The sequence below is a fragment of the Lepidothrix coronata genome, unplaced genomic scaffold, assembly GCF_001604755.1.
Source record: "Lepidothrix coronata isolate B3197 unplaced genomic scaffold, Lepidothrix_coronata-1.0 Scaffold13, whole genome shotgun sequence".
Lineage (NCBI taxonomy): Eukaryota > Metazoa > Chordata > Aves > Passeriformes > Pipridae > Lepidothrix > Lepidothrix coronata.
Window position 1 is genome coordinate 4,005,342 of NW_016690193.1, and position 22,164 is coordinate 4,027,505.

The 22,164-nt window shown below is 39.1% G+C and overlaps 1 protein-coding gene across 18 annotated transcripts in view; it reads left to right on the forward strand.

Moving 5' to 3' along the window:
- The window catches only part of TRIM2 (tripartite motif containing 2), a 90,872-nt gene that overhangs the window by 59,570 nt on the left and 9,138 nt on the right, over window positions 1-22,164 (forward strand). For 16 of the 18 annotated variants that reach the window (XM_017805875.1, XM_017805872.1, XM_017805874.1 and 13 more), the window contains 5 exons: window positions 186-366; window positions 3,554-4,277; window positions 12,408-12,511; window positions 13,734-13,901; window positions 20,597-20,777. In XM_017805875.1, the coding sequence (XP_017661364.1) occupies window positions 186-366; window positions 3,554-4,277; window positions 12,408-12,511; window positions 13,734-13,901; window positions 20,597-20,777 (1,358 nt within the window). The remainder of the gene's footprint in view (window positions 1-185; window positions 367-3,553; window positions 4,278-12,407; window positions 12,512-13,733; window positions 13,902-20,596; window positions 20,778-22,164) is intronic. The other 2 variants (XM_017805888.1, XM_017805889.1) reach the window with 1 other exon arrangement.

Sequence of the window (22,164 nt, forward strand, 5' to 3'; positions counted from 1 at the left end):
GGAGGGATTATTTTATGAGACCACACCCACTATGTGGTTATAAAAGAAATGAACTTACTTCTGGGAAATGACTGAGTTTAAAGACAGCCTGCTGATTAGAGAGTTTCATTAAAAGATACCAGGGCAAGGGCCAATGTTTAATGACTTTTGAAACAGCAATCTTTGTAATGTAATTCCTCCCTCAGGCTTCCAGAGATCGACTCAGCACTTCATTTTATATCTGAAATCATACACCAGTTAACCAACCAAAAGGCTAGCATTGTAGATGACATTCATTCCACTTTTGATGAACTCCAGAAGACTTTAAATGTGCGAAAGAGCGTGCTGCTCATGGAACTGGAAGTGAATTATGGCCTTAAACACAAAGTAAGATGCATGTTTTGTTTCAGTGGAAAGCTGTTAATTTAATCATCCAGTTTTTACAAAGGATGCAGGATGCCACTTTGACAAATTGTGTCTGAGATCTAGAGAATAACTTTTTCAGGAAATCAAGTGCTGCAGAACCTCGCTTGTTGGTGCTCAGCCTTATAAGTGGAATACAGACCCTGCCTGGGCAGATAGCCCTTTGTGAATGGTGTGTGAGGAGGATCTAAAATGGCCAACACACTAAGCAGGCCTCTACTTAAAGCCAACATGCTGATGTGCAAATGACAGTAAGGGAACACCAAAGGAAAGTCTGAATTCTTGGGCTACAATCGTATGAACCCCTCCATGAAGATACAGGCCCAAACAATTTGTCCTGAATAACTGAGTAGGGCTTCCTGTTATGCTTCAAAGCACTGCTTTCCTTTCCGGTACTTGGTAACGTATTGCATGTTAGATGTCATCAGTTGGAACACATTAAGATTGGAGGGACATCTCACTTTCTCAGGGGAATGCCGAGAGCAATAGATTCCAGAGCTGTATTCATACTTTTACTTCCTATCTGGATGATTGAATTTTGGGGTTTACCACCTGTATTGTAGACTAAGCTGCAGAGGAGGAAAACAGAAACCTGTACATTTTTACAAAAAGAAGCCTGTAGCCTGGTAGATAGGGGTTTTGTTGAGGATTATAAAGTCTGAATCAGGAAAATGAAATTATTTAGTCCTTGTCTTCCTGGGCATCAGTTGTCTGTTTTATATAAAAGAAAAATTTCTTCCCTCAAAGTAGTCTTGAAAAGAAAATAACATCAACAACTGGAGTTTCAAGAGTGCCTGATAGTATTGGCATCTTTGGTCACTCTCTGCCATTGCTGAGCAGCTTGACCATCTCCAGATGTCTGAAGTGGAGAAATGTTGCATTCCTGGATCTGGAATAGGCTTGATCATTAGGAAGGTCTTGAACTGCTAAACCTGTGAAAATGGAGGAATTCTAACATGTGCACAAGATGTGTACTTTTAGAAACAGAGGGAGCCCAAGACCACTGGGGCACAGAAGTTAGTCATCTCCAGAGCTAAGCAGCAGCTGAGAAGTTTTAGCATCAATAATTTGGACTCAGATCCCAGGTTCATCTAAATGTATTCAAGATATCACACAAACGTACTTTCTTAGCAAACAAATACACGTTGGATGTGTACAAAGTTTACACTAGATAGAATATGATGTTAAATTATCTTATTGTTGTTGAAAGGGATTTAAAATAGTTTAGTAACTATTTTGAACATTAGAGAATTAAATTTTTGCAAAGTTGCACATAAGCAGTAAAAGAGGCATCTCCTCTCTTTATATTTAAAAAAAGCAGTTGAAATTGGATTTTACTTTTGAATGAATAGTAGTCCCGCAAAATAATTCAAACCCAAATCTTCAATCATTTTGATCATACTTTTCAAAAATGAAAAATGAAAGATCAGCACTTTACTAAAAGAAAGTTGGCGGTTCAGTTTCCAATGGACTGAAAGAGGCCTCATGTAAAATACTCAAAGTACATTTTAAATAGTATTTATGTTAAGATTTAATATTTTCAATCTTTGTAATGAAAGAAAACTATCTTGAGAAAATATTGGTTTAAAACATAGCTGCAAGTTGTCTTTCTCATAAGTTTGTGATTTCTTATCCCAAGCATATGGAGTTTTGTCATATTGGGAAATTATTAGCTATACACTCTCTTTAACTACTTATGTCCTTGAATAAAGACAAAGCAGATTAGAAATGCCTTGTATTGAATCCTGAGAGGTTTATGGATGCCTAGAAAAACAGATAACTTGAAATTTCAGTGTAGTCTTGTTCATTCTGTTCATTCTGTTTTGATTGCAAAACATTTTGTGTTGTTATCACTTTTCCATATCAATAACACATGATCTTGGATTTTCTCCAGTGGATGAAAAGCTGAAAGCTTTGTAAAACTTAGGAAAAAGTGCCCTTATCATGCAGTATCATTACATAGTGTGTCTCAGCAAGGGAAAAGTATTTCATAACAATAAATACACCCAGTCTCTAAGTTTACTTTAAAATCAATTGAAATATTTCAAAAATATTTCCTTTACATTGATGGTCAAAAAAAACCCCTCTCTAATCCACAATAATGTCTGTGCCATAGTTCTCTGTAGGAAAAACATACCATGTGTGTGACTGGGCACTTTAGTTTGAGTATTTTATCAGTGGAGAGTGGGGGGGGCAGCTGGAATGTTTTCCTGACTGTCAGGAATTTTTCTGCTAGGTTGTTATAATTCAGGGATCCTTTTTCCAAATCACTGCAGGAATGGTTTAAAAAAAAAAAAAAGGTTAGCCTTGTTCCCAGCCCACACCTAACAATTTTGAGGTCAATACTGTTTTAAGGATTTTAGACTGAGGGCCAAAATTAACCCTATAAAAGAAACTCCTTCATAGTCTTAAATATAGAGTAACTACTTGCTGCCCACCAAAATTTCAGGCTACTCAATCCAGCTCTTTCCAATATCCACAACCCATTCTGTATGTTTTACTTTCCAGCCTGCTGGAACTAGGGAACCAACTTCCCTGCTTCTGCTGGGGAGAATTTTCCTTTCTTCACTTATTTAGTCCACGAGTCACACTTTTCCTCAGGATGGATGTACATACAGGTCTTGAGAGTCCCTTCTTGTCCATCTCCATAGAGGAGTAACTCACAGTTTCCTTCAGCTCTGAAGAAATGTTTTCAAGAAGTTTCTTTCAGCCTGTCTTATTAATGGGCCTGATGAATCCAATATATCTCTGCCTCTGTGCACACAGCTCAATTGTCTATTAACTATCTCATTAACTGTGACTGCTGAAAGTTAGATGGAGCAGGTTCAAGCTTTTAGATTTGTTGTTGGGGTTTTTTTCTTAAAAAAAAAGAAGAGACAAGACAGGTGGGGCAATAATTCAGTCTAGTGTGGCAGTGGATCTGTGAAGCCCTTAAGACCCAAACCAGGGTACATTTTTTGTATTGCAGCATTATATTCTAAATATGTGTTGGGGATTACTGGGTACTTTTTCTAAGAAGTTCAAATTAAACTCTAAATTAATGCACTATAAATTTGGGCTCTACAAAGGCCTTCAGATATAAAGTATGCTACATTTTCATAGGACAGTTCTTGCAACATGATGCTAATCTGGTGTTTGGTAATGCACACAGGTCCTCCAGACACAGCTGGATACCTTACTTGAAGGGCAAGAAAGCATTAAAAGTTGCAGCAACTTCACAGCCCAAGCCCTCAACCATGGCACTGAAACCGAAGTGCTGCTGGTGAAGAAGCAAATGAGTGACAAGCTGAATGAACTGGCTGAGCGGGACTTCCCACTGCAGCCCCGTGAAAATGATCAGTTGGACTTCATAGTGGAAACAGAAGGCCTGAAGAAGTCCATTCACAATCTGGGTACTATTTTAACCACCAATGCTGTTGCCTCTGAAACAGTGGCCACAGGCGAGGGACTGAGGCAGACGGTGATTGGACAGCCCATGTCCGTCACCATCACAACCAAGGACAAAGATGGGGAACTCTGTAAATCCGGGAATGCTTACCTCACTGCTGAACTGAGCACGCCTGATGGGAGTGTAGCGGATGGAGAAATACTTGACAACAAAAATGGCACTTACGAATTTTTGTATACTGTTCAGAAAGAAGGGGACTTCACTTTGTCTCTGAGACTTTATGATCAACATATCAAGGGCAGCCCGTTCAAACTTAAAGTGGTCAGATCAGCAGATGTGTCCCCTACCACTGAAGGGGTTAAGAGGCGTGTTAAATCTCCTGGCAGTGGCCATGTGAAGCAGAAAGCTGTGAAAAGACCTGCAAGCATGTACAGCACTGGCAAAAGAAAAGAGAATCCCATTGAAGATGATTTGATCTTCAGAGTAGGTAGGTGATTTTGCTGCCTGTGACGTACTTAGAAATAGTTTAGGGAAACTGGATGAAAAAGTTAAATTATTGTAAAGTTAAAGGTGTAAGTAGAGCAACCTGATGATATCTTTAGACCTCTTGACTTTTGTAAATTTTGAAAGCCCACACTTCTGGAATTATGTTTGCAGCAAATATTTAATTGGGATTTGGATCTAGCAATGCATACATTTGATTTCGGATATTTTAAAAACAGGTAATATTCTTATTACAAAGCTTTTGGTATGGATTAAAGTAATTTCAGCTTGTAATTTCTGCTTCTGTATCCCTTGCTTCTAGTGAGCAGTTTCTGGCTAAATAGCGATATGGTTCTGGTTTGGCTTTTGTTGGTAGTTGTGTTGTTTGTTAGATTTATTTTTTAGCTATTTTCTCCAATATACTACAAACTCTAGAAGTCTTCAACATTTTCCAAAAAGTGCAGTGCCCTTTTTTTTCTCTTGGGATGCAGTCATGACCATGTGCTTTATTTTTGAGTTGTACCTCCTCCCTTTCTTCACCAGTCAAAAAAGGAAGATGAAATAATTAGAACAAGAGCTATGCACATCTCAGAGTTTTTCCTGATTAAACCTCTCAGAGTGCCAACATTTGGGATATATGGATTGCTATTTTTTAGAAAATCTGAGCTGAGAGTAATATTTCATCCTATTACATGTTCAGCTTTCAGCCACTCATTTCACACAATGACGCTACATAGATAGAGATGTTCCTCTGGGCTTCTGTGGGCTTATGTATGCATCATCTGAAAGGTCTCAAGCCATTGCAGCTGTAATTCTCTAGTGTTTTATACTTTTCCACAGTATGCAAAATTATTGAGACAGGTAAGACTTCTGACATTTTCACAAGGATTTCCTTCATGGATTTAAGAGTTTGTTTGGTTCAGCTCACTTTGAAAAGTTAAGGTTTGGTTCACTTGTTGATGTCGTAATGTAAAGTTTATCACTCTTTTCCAACACAACTATTTCTATTTTGAACCCATTGTTGAATTCCTCTGATGGTCCTGGCCAAATCCGGATCTGTATTTTAAACTGGGCAAGATAAATCTTATATTGGGGCTGCCAGAAGCTGTGTTGGAGAACCACCCTGTAATATTTCTCTGGTCATCCAAGTATATGGAGTATGCTATGGTATGTGCACTGATATATGGGCTTTTATGCACAAGTAAATTGATCAGCTCCTAGTAGGAGATTGTTGTCCTGGTAGTATTAGCAAGGGATAGCATTAACACAGCATTAGTACATTTCCTTCATGGGGAAGTGTGCATTGTATCTTCTGCCAATTCTGTGCTATTCATGGCTTTTAAAGTGGCATGTGGTTCTCTTCAGACATTTTAAGGTCACGTTATTGACTTCACATTCATAGATTTGTGTAACTCATTATTTACGACAACAGAGCATTTCTTGCATCCTCTTTTTCTGTCTCAATAATTTATATCCTCGACCTATTTTTTTAAACAGATGCGATCTCTAAGGGTGTGTCCATGCAATATCTGTGCAGCATATCCTTATTCTATACAAATGAAAACAAGCATGTTCTTATGATATCTAGAAAATAATTGTTGCTCAGTGGTTTTTTGCTACCTCTACAAGTGGTAGGAAGCACTAAAGTGAGAGGGAAGTCTCTTCTTCATTACCCTGCTTTTGTGCCTTAGACCCATGCTGAGCAGAGGTGAGGGATGTTCACAGTGTCAGCCACTTCCACCTTCCCTGGTAAATCTCTCCCATGTCCTCCAAAGGAGGGTTAAGAGACATGGTTGGCATCAGCTGCTCTGTCCAGGATTCCATTTTGTGTTCTAGCTCTGCCGTGCTGTGTACCTTGGTACTTTTTCTCTTCTGTCACTTTTCATGACTGGGTTCTTTGACACTGTTTAGCAGTAGTGGTGCTATTTCCCACTTTAACTGCTTTTTTCCCTTTATGTATTTATATTTGGGATTAGCATCAGATACAGCCAGATGGAGAGCTGGCCCGTTGCTAGAAAGTACCATTTTCCTTTTCCTCAGACTGTGTTTACTTGTCTGTTCAGTCATGTAACTGAGCATCTAAGTTTAGCTGGTACATTTAATGTGTAAAAAAAAGAAGTGCCTTTAGCAGTACCTTCTGTCAGCCTCCTTACTAGGCGTGAACGTCATCTGGTCTGTTATCAATGCTAAAGGCAAATAAGAGCCTTACTGTGAATCTACTCCACATAAAAACTCAAAAACAAGGCCTGTGTAATAATAGCTTTAGTGCAGTTTAGAAAGTTGGCTTAGGGGGAGCAAAGGGATTCTTGATCAGGTGTTTTGCAGAATTACAAAAGGGGGAAGGTTGGAAGGGACCACAGTGGGTCATCTGGTCCAACCTCCCTGATGAAGCAGGGTAATCCTAGAGCACATGGCACAGGATTGTGTCCAGATGGCTCTTGAATATCTCTAGTGAGGGAGACTGCATAACCTCTCTGGGCAACCTGTTGCAGTGCTTGGTCACCTGCACAGTAAAGAAGTTCTTCCTCATGTTCAGGTGCATAAGGCATTCCTGTGCATCAGTTTCTGCCCATTGCCTCTTGTCTTGTTGCTTGGCACCACCAAGAAGAGCCTGGCTCCATCCTCTTGACACCCTTCCTTCAGATACTGATAGACATTGATGAGGTCCTCTCAGTTGTCTCTTCTTGAGGCTGAACAGGACCAACTCTTTAAGCCTTTCCTCATAAGAAAGATGGTCTAATCCAACTCTTTAAGCCTTTCCTCATAAGAAAGATGGTCTAATCCAACTCTTTAAACCTTTCCTCATAAGAAAGATGGTGTAATCACTTAATCATTTTGCAGCCCTCTACTGGACCTGCTCCAGGAGCTCCATGTTTCTCTTGTACTGAGGAGTACTGGACATGGCACTGCAGATGTGGCCTCACTGGGTCTCAGTAGACTGGCAAGATCACCTCACAGTGGTGACAGTGCTCTTCCTAATGCAGTCCAGCATACCATTGGCCTTCTTGGCCACAAGGGTACACTGCTACCTCATGGACAGCCTGTCATTCACCAGGATTCCCAAGTCCTTCTCTGCAGAGCTGCTTTCCATCAGGTCAGCCTCCAGCCTGTACTGGTGCCTGGGGTTGTTCCTCCCCTGGTGCAGGATCCTGCATTTGCCTTTGTTGAATTTCAGATGGTTCCTCTCTCCCCATCTCTCAAGCTTGTCAAGGTCCTTCTGGAAGGCTGCACAGCACTCTGGGATATCAGCCACTCCTTCTATCTTTGTTTCATCAGCAAACTTGCTGAGGAAGCCTCTACTGCTTAATCCAAGTCAATTGATGAATAAGTTAATACTGGAGGACACTGCTAGATATAATCCTCCAACTAGACTCTGTGCCACTGATCATGACACATTTCTTTAATTGTCTCTGAAGGCTTCTGCCTGAAGCTCCATATTGGATTGTTCTTTTTGAAAGGAACAGGGCTGGCTCTAAGTATATACTTGTTGCATTTTTACAAAGATACATAAGGGGACAGATAGGGATACGCATGTCCTTGAAAAAAATATGGATTTTTCCAACTGCAGTTAGCCCCCTTGGGTGGATGGTTCAGAGGAACCTTCTCCCTGTAGCAAGCAGCATCTGCTTCCTCCTCTTTCCCCATCCCTTCTCTACCTTTCCGGCAAGGTTGTGTCCTGGCCAAATTACAGCCTGGGTAAGGGCATTGGAGAAGAAAGGGATGTGTATGTGGAGTCACTCCATGTAGTACAGAAGTGCAGAGGCCCCTCTGACACACTTTAATCAGTTATTCTTCATTCTATGTTTCAGAACTCTGGAACAAAACCATTAATAATTAGTATGAAATAGCAAGATGTTTTCTATACAGAATTTATATTTTGGTAGAAATAGAAATGCCTGGTAAAGGGAAAATAGGATTTCCTTTTCCAGTTTATTAGCTCAAATCCCTCTGATGCTTCCCATGAACCCTTTATAAGCTTGTGGTGGCCACTGTGAAGTTTGGCCAGGCCTACATTGCATTACATTGCAGTGATTACCTGTACTGGACAGGGGGGGAACAACTCTGACATTAGTTGCTGGCAAAATCCCCAGCATGGGTCTGATGTCCTGACAACAGAGACCTGGCCTGGATTCTACTCTTATTATTCAAGGTTTGGCTGCTGTACCAGCAAAGAACTGTTTCTGAGGTGCTCCTACCCCTGGGTTTGTGAATACCTAATCTGTGGTGACAGGGGCTCTGCTGCACAGGCAAGTCTTGGAAGTGGCCTTGGCCAAGCTTTTAGGGACAGGTGCTGTATAAAGCAAATTAATACAAATCAGACCATCTTCACTACCAACAGTGTGTGGGCATATCTGCCAGAGTTCCTACTGAATTATTCATTCCTCTTTAAAGGTTACAAACACTGTGTGCCTTCAACCAACAGACTGATTGATTTTAAAACTTGCAGTTATATGGGAACTTGGATTAGAAACACTGACATTTGTTTTACAGCAAGCACATAGCCTTAACAATTCAGTGCAGTTTTACAACAGAGCCTTTTGGTTTTCAGCTGTATCTATTATGAGATGGAGCATCACATCCTCGTAATATGTAAGATTTGACTAAATATCTTTTGGCACTCTGAGGAAAAAATAAAGGAAGCTAGGAAACAACAAAACAACTCCTTGACACCTGTCATACAGTATGTGTGTAGGTCTTTCCATGCTGTACCACATAGGGAAGAGTCCAAGAAGTATTTGAAGTGTTGTAGGCAGGAAAGAAATGGTATGTACACAACAGGTTATGGCCACTCACAACCTTTAAAGTCTTCCCAGTAATCTGTAATATTTCTGCAGTTTTATTTTGTCTCTCTGAATCTATTCTCTTCCTGCTGGAGGCAGTGATGTGTTTTTTCTTTGTGTTTTAGGAACCTGAGGAATATAGGTAAGCCAGCAAAGAGGTTATTATTCATATTAGTAAAACTTAGAAAGCAAAAACCATTCCTTCTCTTACTGTGCACATCAAAAATATACACTGTACAACAAGTTTGTTCAGATTCCCAGCACTCACAGAGCAGAATCTTATTGCAGTTACATGATGTAATTTTTAACATCTGCTGTGATGCTAATGGGCTTTTAGATTATTTTTTTCCCTTCTTTCTGGTGATATTCAATATGGTCTCTAGTGTGCAAGAATAAAAGACTGAAAATATGAAACTTTTTATGTGTGCTAGGTTGTCTTGAGCAAAAAAATGCATACTTACTTTGTTGAAAGCTAAATTAATTGGTTTGTGTAGGTTATGCTCAGTAATACCAGAAGGAGTTAGATAGGACTAACACAAATCTGGTTATTATCTGTATACAAAAATGGTATAAAAGGAGCTATTCCACAGGCCACAGGCCTGCTTCCTAATAACTCTGTTTAGCCTTCCCCCTTTGAAAACTCTGCTGTCCTCTCCCAATCCCCAGTAGCTTGCCACAGCAGTTGCAGTAAAATATCTGTCTTTTCCTCCTTTGTGCCCTCCAGTAGCTCAGAACAGGAGGGAGATAAGGCTGGGCAATGACTGGCATGAAAGATGCACGCTTTCATCTCCTAACAAGGCTGCTTGGGAAACACTGGAATGAGGATTCCACCGGTTCTAGCCCTGTGCCATTGAAATGTTAGTGCCTCCCTAGGCTAAGGAGAGATAGCTGACTGCCCATAACAGAGAGAAGACAAAGCATGGGGTGCCTTGATATAGAGGGGTAGTATCTTGCAGTAAAAGATTTTCTGAAGACTCTCAAGCAGTTATGTTCATAAGGAAGTTAGTTCTGCTTACAGAGGGGAGCTATCATCCTTTGGTATTGCAGAGTCAGTTGCAGGAGCCTGCTTTTCCAGAGGCTGACATACTTTACTACAAGCCTTCCTCTCATCATCTGAAGTGCCTGTGCTTGGCTTCAGATCTTTGCTGTCATAGTGAATTATTCAAAACAGAAAGTTCAAAGTTATCTGTTTTCCTCTTGAACATACGTTAGGAAATAAGCTGTGTTTCACTAACCTCAGCTTTCTTATGCAGAGAAATTTGTGCCACTGCGGAGAGGACTGTATAAAGACCTGTGTGCAAATTAGGACCTATGTGATAGGTTTAATAGCTGCAAAGTGCTAGGTACAAGGACATTTCATGAAGCTGAATTTCATCTACATACTATGCTAGTAAATTGCTAAATTTCTTAAGCTCACTATGATGTGTGACTGTGGCATTCCTGGGTAATTTCTTCAGTTTTTCCTTTGATGTATATTTACAAGGTCCCACTGAAGAACACTCAGTAACTCTTTATATAGGTCTCTCTTATCTTTAAAAATGAAATTCCTTGACTTTCAAGAACATTTTTCTAAGGCTAAGGACCATACATTCCATAAAGTTTGTGCTAGTTGGTTCCAGATGCTCTAGCTTATGCATCCTCTTTTTTAACAAATGTTTTCCCTTTACTCTCAGTAGTAAAAGGAATGTTTCTCCCTTTTCTTCCATTCTCTTTGGCTAAAAGGCAAAAAGGAAACTTATCATTAGCATATGGTGGAAAAAAATTTCTGCATGTATCCCTTGGGCACTGCTTATTAAAAGAATACACAGAAATGGCTCAAGAATGGGTAATATAATTGGTATGTAACTCACTATTCCCTGAATACGTAGTTTCTCCTTTCAGTGCAAAAATTGAGAAGCATTTGCCTTGTTTAGAGGATGGAGCAGATGGAGTTGAAGAAAATAAGTCTTGAAACAAAGGGACATTCCTGCAGCAGCAAGTACAGAGAAATTAAATGTTACTTGTTAGCCAGTGACAGGAAATATGAATCCCACAGCCATCACCCCAGAAGAAAGAAGAGTTGTTATGAGCATACACATCCCTAATGAAAGCCAAACACAAATTAGACCTAATATATATGTCTTATATTAGGCATCACAGTCAGAACAGTTTTAATCATTGAGCTCTAGGATATTTTGGACTGACTAAAATAAAATACAAGCTTTTCAGTTAATACACAGCCAGTGAATGCTTGTAAAAATATTTTACCAGGAAAATCAGCACTGCATCCAAGTCTTGGAAAGAACAGCTTATAGAGTTGGTTGTTGGTTTGTGGTTTTTTGTTTGTTTCAAAATTCATTCATTCATTATGAATAACGTTAGAGTCTAAGATCATAACTGCAGTCTTTTCTAAAGACCCCTGAGCCTCTTTTACAAACAAATCAGGAATTTGGCTATCCTGTGTTCCAGGTGTATTTTGAACCAGCCATTTTGAGGCTGATCTTTTAAAGATACCAGTTTGCTCTGTGATGCTCCTTGGAACATCTCAAAACAGACATCTAAGTAATAAGCCACCTAAACTTACTGAACTTTCATGAAAAGTTGACATTTTACAACTCCTTATCACCTTAAACCATTGGGGAAACAACATATAGTTCTATGTAAATCACTATTGCATTTGTCCTGGGTTAAAATGAGACCTCTGTGTGTGGACACTGCTTTATAAAACAATCTAAGGTCTTTGCAGAAGCACTCAGTCTTCAGGTGATGGTCTTCATTGGCCCACATGTCCCAGTCATTCAAAGGTAATTCTTCATCTGAGTTTCCCTGCTAAGGGAATTTTTAAAGCCTATGACTGAAAACTGTTATGTTTATGAGTAAATAGGAAACTTCCCTCTCTTGCAGTGGCCCCATCCAAAGTGATATGTTTTAGAGACTTGGCTGATTGTACTAAAACTGTGTAATCTGTGCAAGTTCTTATCTTAGCCTCTGTCTATATTTTCCCACAGTAGTACTCCTTTAATTTCCTTCTCACTTGAATAAAAATCCACAGTTTAAAAAAAGTCCATCACTTAGGAAAAAAACTTTTACTACTTCCCTCATGCAAGAGGCAATTTGTGAACACTGATTTATGAAAGCCAAAGAGGTAATTATGTTGATGGCATACATGCTGAAGAATATGAATAATCCCTTCTTGTAGGTAGAACTGTGGATCTGTTACTGAGATGGTTCTTTGAAGTTGTAGCAGTGATAAGAACTCTTCAAAATAGAAATCTTTAGATCAGGAATGTAATAATTGCATGTGTTGACATTTAGGTCCTAACTGATTAGTCCTGTCTAACCTGATTTCTTATGTGCTTTGTGTTCAATTTTAGGCACCAAAGGAAGAAACAAAGGGGAATTTACAAATCTTCAAGGTGTAGCTGCATCTACAAATGGAAAAATATTAATAGCAGATAGTAACAACCAGTGTGTGCAGGTATGAGGATATGCCACTTTCAGTGTTTTTCTTTTTCTCCCTGCCCCCACATCTCTGCCTTTTTTGTAGTCCCAGAAAGACACATTTTTACAATTCAAGCAGATATAGAAAATACAAGGGAAGCTCAATTTGTTTATCATCCATTATCATTCTATCTTCTTGACCTGCAGCTATCTTTTTCAGATGTATACTATATCTAGTATGTATATCAGAGTTTATTTCCTCTCCTTATAATGTTTGGCAATGAATGAAAAAAAAAAAAGTCATGCAATAATCTGGAAAAACACTTTTTTGTAAATATAATTTTACATTGTAAATTTTTTCCCCCATGCTTTCAAACATAAATCTAGAGTAAGGTGCCACAAATATAATTTCTTAAGGAAATACAAATAGAAGAATAAACATATAGATGTAATTTTGAAATGGCTTTTAGTGTAATTAATTGACTTTTCTGTCTGATATCATGATGAACTCTTTTCTGTGGTAGCACTTCTAACATCCATAATTTCTTGGCTTCTGTAACCTGTGTGAAAATCAAGCTTTTTTTTCTTTTTTTGCTTGCCTTGTATCTTTTTTACCATTAACAATTTGTCATCGCTCTTCAGGCTGCCCATGTGGTAGCAATGAACACGGCAGCAGCGTGTGGCTTGTTCTTCAGTATGTGAGAACCAGCAAGCCACATGCTGTAAGAACTCATTTCCAGGCCTTTTCAAAGAGACAAATATTCATCAGCACCCTCACGCTTCATAATTTGCAGCCACTTTAGAGGAATTTCAGTGTCTAGTTACCTGGCTTGGGGGCACAACCAGTGAACTTATTCCTATGTTTTCTACAGACTTAGTGTTTGCCTGTGGCTGAGTCACTCAGTGCCTCAGTTTCCTCATTTGTAATATGGGAATAATACCACTTCCTACCAGCTGAGAGAGACATTGTGAAGCTTAATTCACTAAGCCTGTTTGTAAAGTACTTTGAGGTCACTGAAGAAACAGTGCAATGGAAGTGCAGAGAATTTCTTTATTTTGAAATTAGGGTTCAAGTGCAAGCTTCTTCTTAAATTAGACATATCACTTTCAAATATAGACTATGTAAAAGTGCTTCAAATTACCAGATCTCTTCCTGACTGTAGTCATTAGTTCATTAGTGACTTCTAAAATCTAAGCTCCGAGAAATAGGTGATGGTAATATGGAGACTTAATTTTAAAACTTATGTTTTCTATTACAGATATTTTCCAATGATGGTCAGTTCAAAAGTCGTTTTGGCATACGAGGAAGGTCTCCTGGCCAGCTGCAGCGGCCAACAGGAGTGGCTGTGCATCCCAGTGGTGACATCATTATTGCAGACTATGATAACAAATGGGTTAGCATATTCTCATCAGATGGAAAATTTAAGGTACGAGTTACCATGTGAACTCTCCTGAGCTTTCTGTCTTCCAAAGGAATGCAAAGTAACATTGTTTTTCAAGAGACTGCATGTAACTTAGTCTAAATTCCATTGCTGTGATGTGGAAACCCATGACACAGCCATGTTGTATAATTAATAGGAGGAGATCACAGTTGTGATGCTAATCTTATACCAAGTAGAGACAATATGTTCCACTTTACAGGTCTGCATACTAGGTGCTTGGATTCCTTTCTATAACTTATGGTCGAGGATAGCTAGTGCCATCAAGTCTAGTTGGACTAGCTCAACAACCTTTATGTCATTAGTACTCTGATTGTACAGAAAGGTATGCGCAGATATGTGTGTGCACACAGACAAACACAAAATCTTATGAGGAGTATGTGAAGCTCTGCACTGACATGTGGAGGAGAAAAAGAAGGTAGCAGATTGATGATGCATTCCTCCACTCCATGTGTATCAGCAAATAAAGTGTCTAATTCATGTAGGATTCTGTTGGTAATCAAAGCAAGGAAGGGCAGTTCAGATGTTGTTCCAGTTCTACAGCACAGACAGGAGTGTTTTAGGTTGTGTGATTGTGCGATGACTGGAAAAACTGAAATACCGTAATAATGTCTTAGGTTTCAGAAATCAGAAATTCTGAGGAAAGCACACCTCTTATTTTCATAGCACCTCTGATCCCTTTAATGGGAGTAAATTAAGATGGCAGCTACTGCACTGTATTTATGGTTGTCAATCTGCAGTATTTATTTTTCTTGGTTCAGGTGTAATTCCAGAGACAAGTAAATGTTGCCTGTATTTGATGCTGTTCTCGGAATGCATGTTACCAAGTCTGGTGGTGATGCTAGAAAGAGCCACCTATAGCAGCAGTTAGCAGTACTCACTGGTCATTGGGATCATGGATCTGCAGGGAAATTTCTACCGTAAGTTCTTAGTTCTAGAGTCCTACTTTAGAGAGAAATGGCCTATTTGGCTAATTTTCTGGCAGTCTAATGAGCAAAAACTTGGGTCCTGAGCTGCTCACGTATGCACCAAAAAATGGCCTGCCTTTGAAAAGTCTTTGCAAAGTGACAAATGCTATAGCAATGAGGAGATACTGCTTCTATAGTCCTCAGTGACCTCCATCTGAGAAACTGATGTTTGTGCTTTTAAAAGTATCCAGATCATGTATAGACTTGAAACAAAACTAAAACAATACAAACAATGCAATGCAAGTGTTAAAAAAGTACAAATCACTTGCATTTGCAGAGAGTATGTGATTTTCCTTGTCAACTAATTTTAAAAATGTGCAGCTACACAGGAAAATCTTGGGTTTGGTTGAAGTCCTTGAATGAAATGGAAACACCAAAACAAACCCAAAGAAAGATGTAATTTAGTTAAGAATCCAAATATGCTGAATATCCTAAGTGTGTTTTAAATAATTATTAACATCTTTAATGTGAAACTGGCTTGATCTGAACACAGAGCATGGAGGCCTTGTTTTCCTTCCTTCTCAAGATATGCTGTAAATCCAACATTTTGGATGGTGCCAGCTCTGGAGAAAAAAGCTCTGGAGAAGTCAGGACCCTATGTGCAATATACTACCAGCAGGGACAGAGGTATTGAATAAAAAATTAATTATGAATGTTGTTTCTCTGATGTGAGGCCTAGCTTTATTTTAGTCAATATATTTGTTGGATTGCAAAGCTATGCAATATTGGCAATATTTTTTGTGATTTATACAAGTTAATGCATTGGACTTCATAGTTCTTGGAATTGGACTGATTAAACGAGACATGAAACATCAGTGTTATAAAACACTATTTTTAGATTGAATGCAATAAGCCATATTTATGAGAAAAAAATAAATGTTTGCAGAAGTGTTTTCTATATGGAGGACAGTCATAATCATATCTATGCAGGAGCTGGGTGCAGGGCAGGTGGCAGAGCACGTGCGTGGGGAGAGCAGGAGCAGGGCAAGGGGAGCACCAGGATGGAGACAAGGATGGGCACCAGGACCAGGTCCACACTCTGGGGAGCTGTTCTGGGAGAAGTGGATCCTGTATTGGTGCAGCGCTGGTTGAGGGGGATGCTGTACTGCACACTGTGTAATCAGTGAGCTGTGCTGGGGTGGGGGTGGGGGGAGCACAGGGCCTGGGGGAGCCCTGGGGACACACACACAGGGTTGGGAGGTTGTGCCCACCAAGGATAAGGCTGTAAGATGGTGCATGGAAGGGATGGGGCTTGGAAGGGATGGGGCTTGTACTGGGCATGATGGTGCAGGGCCAGGAATTGGACTCAATGGTCCTTGTGGGTCCCTTCAAACTCAGGATATTCTATGATGGGGTTATATAAAATATATTTGAAACACAGGACATAGGTATAACAGATCTAGCCTGTGGGAACTGGGCAAAGCCTCGTAATTTCTTATGTGTTGGCAGTGGTATTTCTTACAGAGGCTTTGTCAGATTAAATTGGGCAGCACTTGCTAAGATAACAGAAAGAGAGAGAGAGAATGGCATTTCCCTTCAAAGGACTGTGCCTGCAAGTCATTATATAAGACCTCTGCAGGTGGCCTGCTAGTTGTTAACTCAGCATTATCAGGGGTATCTTTTGAACTTAATCTAACCATTTCTGATGTTGTCCCCTTCCTTCTGTATTTACTTACACTTACTCTCTTAGTGGCATTTTAATAGTCATGTGAGCCAGAAGGCAAATTTCCCTGGAGCCAGGCCCAGGCATCTCCCTGCTTACAGCACTGGCATGACTCACCCCAGCAACCTCCACTGCCAGGCAGAAAAGTGTCACCTTCCTCAGTTGCTGGCAGCAACAGAGATAGAGCTCTGTTTTCTCAAGGCTGTTTTAACTTGCATAATGCAGAGGTGGACAAACTCTAAGGTTGCACCAAGACACAAGCCTTTTAAAATGAGAGGCTGTATTATCGTGGTAAAGACTCAGATAGGGTCTTAGGATTTGGGGCTTCTATTTCTGGCTATGCCACAGAGCTCACAGGTGACTAATGATCTTCCATTTCACTTCTCAGTGCTCTGTTTTCCTCATCTCTAGAAGGCATATAGCAGTGCTGGCTTCCCCTGTCAAATACTCTGAAATCGCTTAAGAAAACTGTTACAGCAGACATATCTCTAGGCTAAAGAGAGAGCACGCGGTGAAGCAGTAGCTTCTTACCAGTGTGGTGTTCAAACCTAGTGAAGGAACTGGACAACAGAGCCAAGAGAATGACTTCTAGTCCTCCGAGAATTATTTTTCTCCTAGTCTTGAAGAGTTATGTATAAGATAGCTGGTATCAACCAAACAGGGCTGCAAGTCAAGATCAAGTTTAGATGAGTGGAAAAAGATGAAAGGAAACAGTTTATATGTCAGACTTTTTTTTCTTGTCTCATTAGAAGAATTAAAGAAAGAGCTATTTGAAGCTGGTTGCATGTTCAGATAGCAATAGGTAGTGTGGTTAAATGGTCACAGTTGAATTATGGTGGTTATGTGAATGATAAATTCATGTATTGTGTGATACTGCAGTGTGTAACAGAGCTCTATATCCTTATTAGGAGAGTTCTCAAACAGGGAAAGATGGTATGTTTAAAGTCTATAATTAATTCCTGACAATCATGAACCTTTCAGACAGCAAGAAGATTGGTAGAGTTAACCTTAAAGCCCAAACACACTTACTTCTACAGTGGAAAAGTCCTTATAAATTTTACATAGGCTGGCTGATTTTTTTTTTACCTCTAGGAATATCCCACACTAGAATATTTTCCAGCCTGGTAGGGTGACTTTATAAACACATATTTGAAAAACAGTCTAAATTCCTAAGAGCCTATAAAAGAAGGGACATAATGTCCTTGACTGAATTCAATTAAACACATTATTTGTATTATGGGTTCACATGATTCATTATACTGTATTCATTTCTAATGGCAGAAAAGTCTGAAAATACTTCCATTCATACAGTTAACAGGAGTGACTGGGTTTCATAATGTTCTGTTCTAAATAATCAAACCTATAATTCTAAGAAACCTTCTGAAATAAAAATATACAAAGAATATGTTCAGCCAGACCCAGTAATGTGTCGTCAGCATATTTTGATCTAAACTGGAAACAGAGATTTTTAGTAAAAGGCACTGCAAACTCTAGCTGGATATACTTTATTGCTGCCTGAAAGTTATATTTTAAATCCTGGTCCAAGGCCAGTGATTTTTATTACTCTTCTCAGCACTGAGTGCCCATTAATGTAGTATGTGATTTATTCATTTTATTTTTCCATATGTGTTTATATGGGCAGGAAGTCACTGTACTCACGAGTCTGAGTTATTTTTCCATAGGAATCCTGGAAAGATGGTAAGGAGGTGGTGCAATGTACAAGCAGACAAACACATGGACATCCCAGAGGAAAGAAGGGAATATGACTTAATCACCCCAAAGGAAATAAATCTACTTATTTGCATTTGATTTATGTTTTTGCTACTTTGTTGTTATGCAAACCTGAATACATTTTGTAGGTCTGCTGGTATCTTTCCCCTGGTGAACACAAAGTAATTTTTAATAGTTTCTCCTGGGAATATTTTAGCATGATTCAACTAGGTGGATTTTGTCTAAATATTTAGCAATTTATAAACCGTGTACGTACTTGAACATAAAACAGACTCATGATGCCATTGTTGGCTAATCATAGTCTTGAAGCTGCAAGATTTACTCCCTGGAGTTTTCTTTATTTGAGACTGAAAGAGGTTGTGTAGTGACTTGGTACCAGACATCCTCAGGGTTTTATTTTAGGACAGTTCCTATTTTTACCTGCAATCCCACCTATGAGAATGTACCATGGAGTAGGAGCATGGGACTTATTAAGGGTAGTAGAGCTCCTTCTGTTTGCTTTGAAAACATAAGGGACATCAGAGAAATGAGTTAGGTAATAGATATTCTTCATGCTTTGCAATCTGTCCCACCTTGATAGGTTCCACTACTAGTCATGACTTGCAGGAGGTAGAGGAGAGGGGCAGAGAAGTCAGAAGTAGATGTAGTAGTTTTGGATGTGGTTTAATGGTGAACATGGCAGTGTTAGGTTAATGCTTCGACTCAGAGGTTCTTTCCAACCTAAGTGATTCTATAATTCTAAGCATTGCTTGTTCTATGTGGTGATCCGTCCCAGTCTGCAAAGGCAATGAGGTGAAAAATGGCCTTGTTTCATAAACAAGATGAATATTTTAGTATTTATGTAATTTAAATTCCAATAGAAACAGAAAAGTATACTCTTCACCAAGATATAGACCTCTCTTTGTAGGTCGTGTCTCTCACAAATTACTACAGGATCTGAAAGTTCTGGAATCCATAATTTCAGCACAGCCTGTTTGGTGGATTGTCTATCCAGTACAGTAAAGATGCTGGCAAGAGACCAGACTTTTGAAACCAACCACAGATCTCCAAATCTGTGTATCAATTAAAAAAAAAACAAAAAAACCCCAAAAGCAAGACACAAGTTGCTCCATTCCAACCCAAACAACCTTTTTTAACTGAAAGGTCAAAACTCAACTGATTTTATGTAGATTAGAACAGTTTATAGAATCGCTGCCTAAAAAAAGAGCAGAATGGTGAAAAATGTGGAATGGGTTGTGAGGTGATCCTAGAATCTTCTTGGGTATATGCCCAGATAGTTCATGGATTCTTTGAAGGCTTTGTCTCAATTTCTGTTTGCTCTGTTGCTTAGATCCTCTTCTTGGATCCCCTTCTTTTTGATCCTCCTGAAAATTGGTTCTAACATTTTCTGATTTGACAGCTCTCTAACCTTTCCAAATAATTTACTCTGTGTGAGATCCATCTCATCTCCACTGAATGTTTTTCCACTGAAATATTGTATACAGTATTTGTTGCTGGTTATGCTGGCAGATGGTTTTGGTAGTCACAAGGCCTATTTAAAATGATGGAAATTATTTTATTTACCTACGACAAGAGCAAGCTTTGATTTGTTTAGTGTTTCAAAGATGAATTCATTTGCTGTTTGGCAGCATGATCCTCTCTCCTTTGCAGTTTTCAGCTGACACTTCATGTGTCTAAGCAGAAAGTGAAGCAATCTGATGTGGATCTGGTGGAAGATAGAGAGGTTAGCCTGAGATTTAGTTCTGCTCAAATTCTTTCCAAGAGCACTCAAAAGGTGCTGGTGTCTCATGAACCCAAGAAAGGGAAGAGAGGACGTCATAGCCTACATCCCACCCACCTCTGATGCTCTAAGAGTGAACTCTGACTGCTTTGAATGCAGGCAATAATGGAGACATATTTCCCTGTCCATAATCAGGTGATTGTTGGACTCAGGAATAGAATGCAATAGGAGGCAGAAGTCTTTTCTGATTTTCTGCCTATCTTGCTGGTACCCTAATGCTGGATATACAGACATTTCTTGACAGATGCTGTAGTTTGTCAAGACACACATGATGGTGTTTCTTTTGAGTTGTATGTTTGGACTCAGTTGCTGAGGTGGCAGATTTTTCACTCTAGAAAAGATGTATATAAAGCAGTCTTTATTTCAGCTGAAGAAAAAATTATGAAGTACACAGTAAGAACTGATAAAAACAATTGCTTCCAACTGTTAATGACAAAAATGCCTCTCCATCCTGCTGCGTGCCTGTAATACAATCTTCAAAATGTACTAACTAATTTCTACCATGCCAACATATTCTCCTGTTTTGTATTTTCCCTTTTAGGCCAAAATTGGGTCTGGAAAGCTCATGGGCCCTAAAGGTGTTTCAGTGGATCGTAACGGACACATCATTGTAGTGGACAATAAAGCATGCTGTGTCTTCATCTTCCAGCCAAATGGGAAAATAGTCACCAGGTTTGGTAGTCGAGGAAATGGTGACAAGCAGTTTGCAGGTACACTTGATGGTAATATGTAAATCCCCTTTTCTTGCCTCTTCTGCTCACATTTGCATGATGTTTGAGCATGTTGAAGATGCTATATCCTACTCATTTATCCTCTGGGGAGAGGTTCTACTAAACATACAGCTCCTATTCACTTCACCATTTGTTTAATTGGTCAGGAAGACTGCAACATCTGTTCTGCAAATGCAGCTGTAACCGGATTGTTTTATCTACCTCTCTGTGTCTGGAAGCATTTCAGATCAGTGATCCAAGAAAGACTGATCTTAACTAGCATTTTATAAGTGCTTAGTAATGCCCACACTAAGCTGTTCATGATAATCAGCTCAAACACTGTGCTTTGTATTTCCAGTGATCAGATACACATAAACCAATGCCCCGAGTGGTAGCTTCCCACTCATTAGAAAATGAGTGTAATGGGATAGTGTTAAGATTGAGATCAGGAAGACACAGTTATGCAATGGCCGATGTGACTTCGGGGAAATTGCCACTTAACTGACTGCTTGCACATGGTGTCTTTCGAGTAGAACATGCAATTAAGTTTAAAAAGAAACCCAATTGATGTATTTTAAGTGAGAAGCTGTTCTTTCAAAATTTGAAATGAAGATGCCAAATTACATATGCAGGTCACTTTGCAGGTGTTGGGTCACTTTGAGTATGTAGTCTGATTGGTCTGATGTTCTGACTGGTTCACAGTATAAGAGAGGCATATAGCAGTGGTATAACTGTTTTTATCTTCATATCTCTTGCAATGTCTTATGGCATAATATATATAATTTATGAGCACTTTGGCTCTAACACAACTAGATTTTCTGGGTATCTTGAATTTCTTTCATTTTAAAATCTATAAGAACACCTCCTGAATATAAGTGTGCAAATACTTCCTAACAATGCATTTGAGAAATGTATCACCTCTCCTTGCTTGTATGCAACAGAAAACACGTCAGTTCTCCATGCTCAGATCTTTTCATTGTAAAGGCTTTCATCTGTTTTATAGTTTACCCTGATACACTCTGAAAATTGAAATTGAGTTCTGATCTGTTTAATAACTCAAAATGGAATGAAGTATTTTGATTTGGGCACTTGCCTGTTTTCAAGCTACCATTTGTTTATTAGTCAAATTTGCACACATAGTTCAATACACAATGTAAACCAAAAATGCACATTTTTCCATGACAATGATCTTCTATATAACTTTTGTATTTATCCTAAAACTTGTTATCTGAAATGCTTGTAAGATGTGAGCACAAAGAGCATAGAATATTTCAATTAAGACTTTACATTAACATTTTTGAGAACTATTTTCAGTGTATACACCATTTTATACCTAAGCACTATGTGTTTTGAGTTGTTAATAAGCACATAAATCTCTGTATAGTCATATGTATACAAG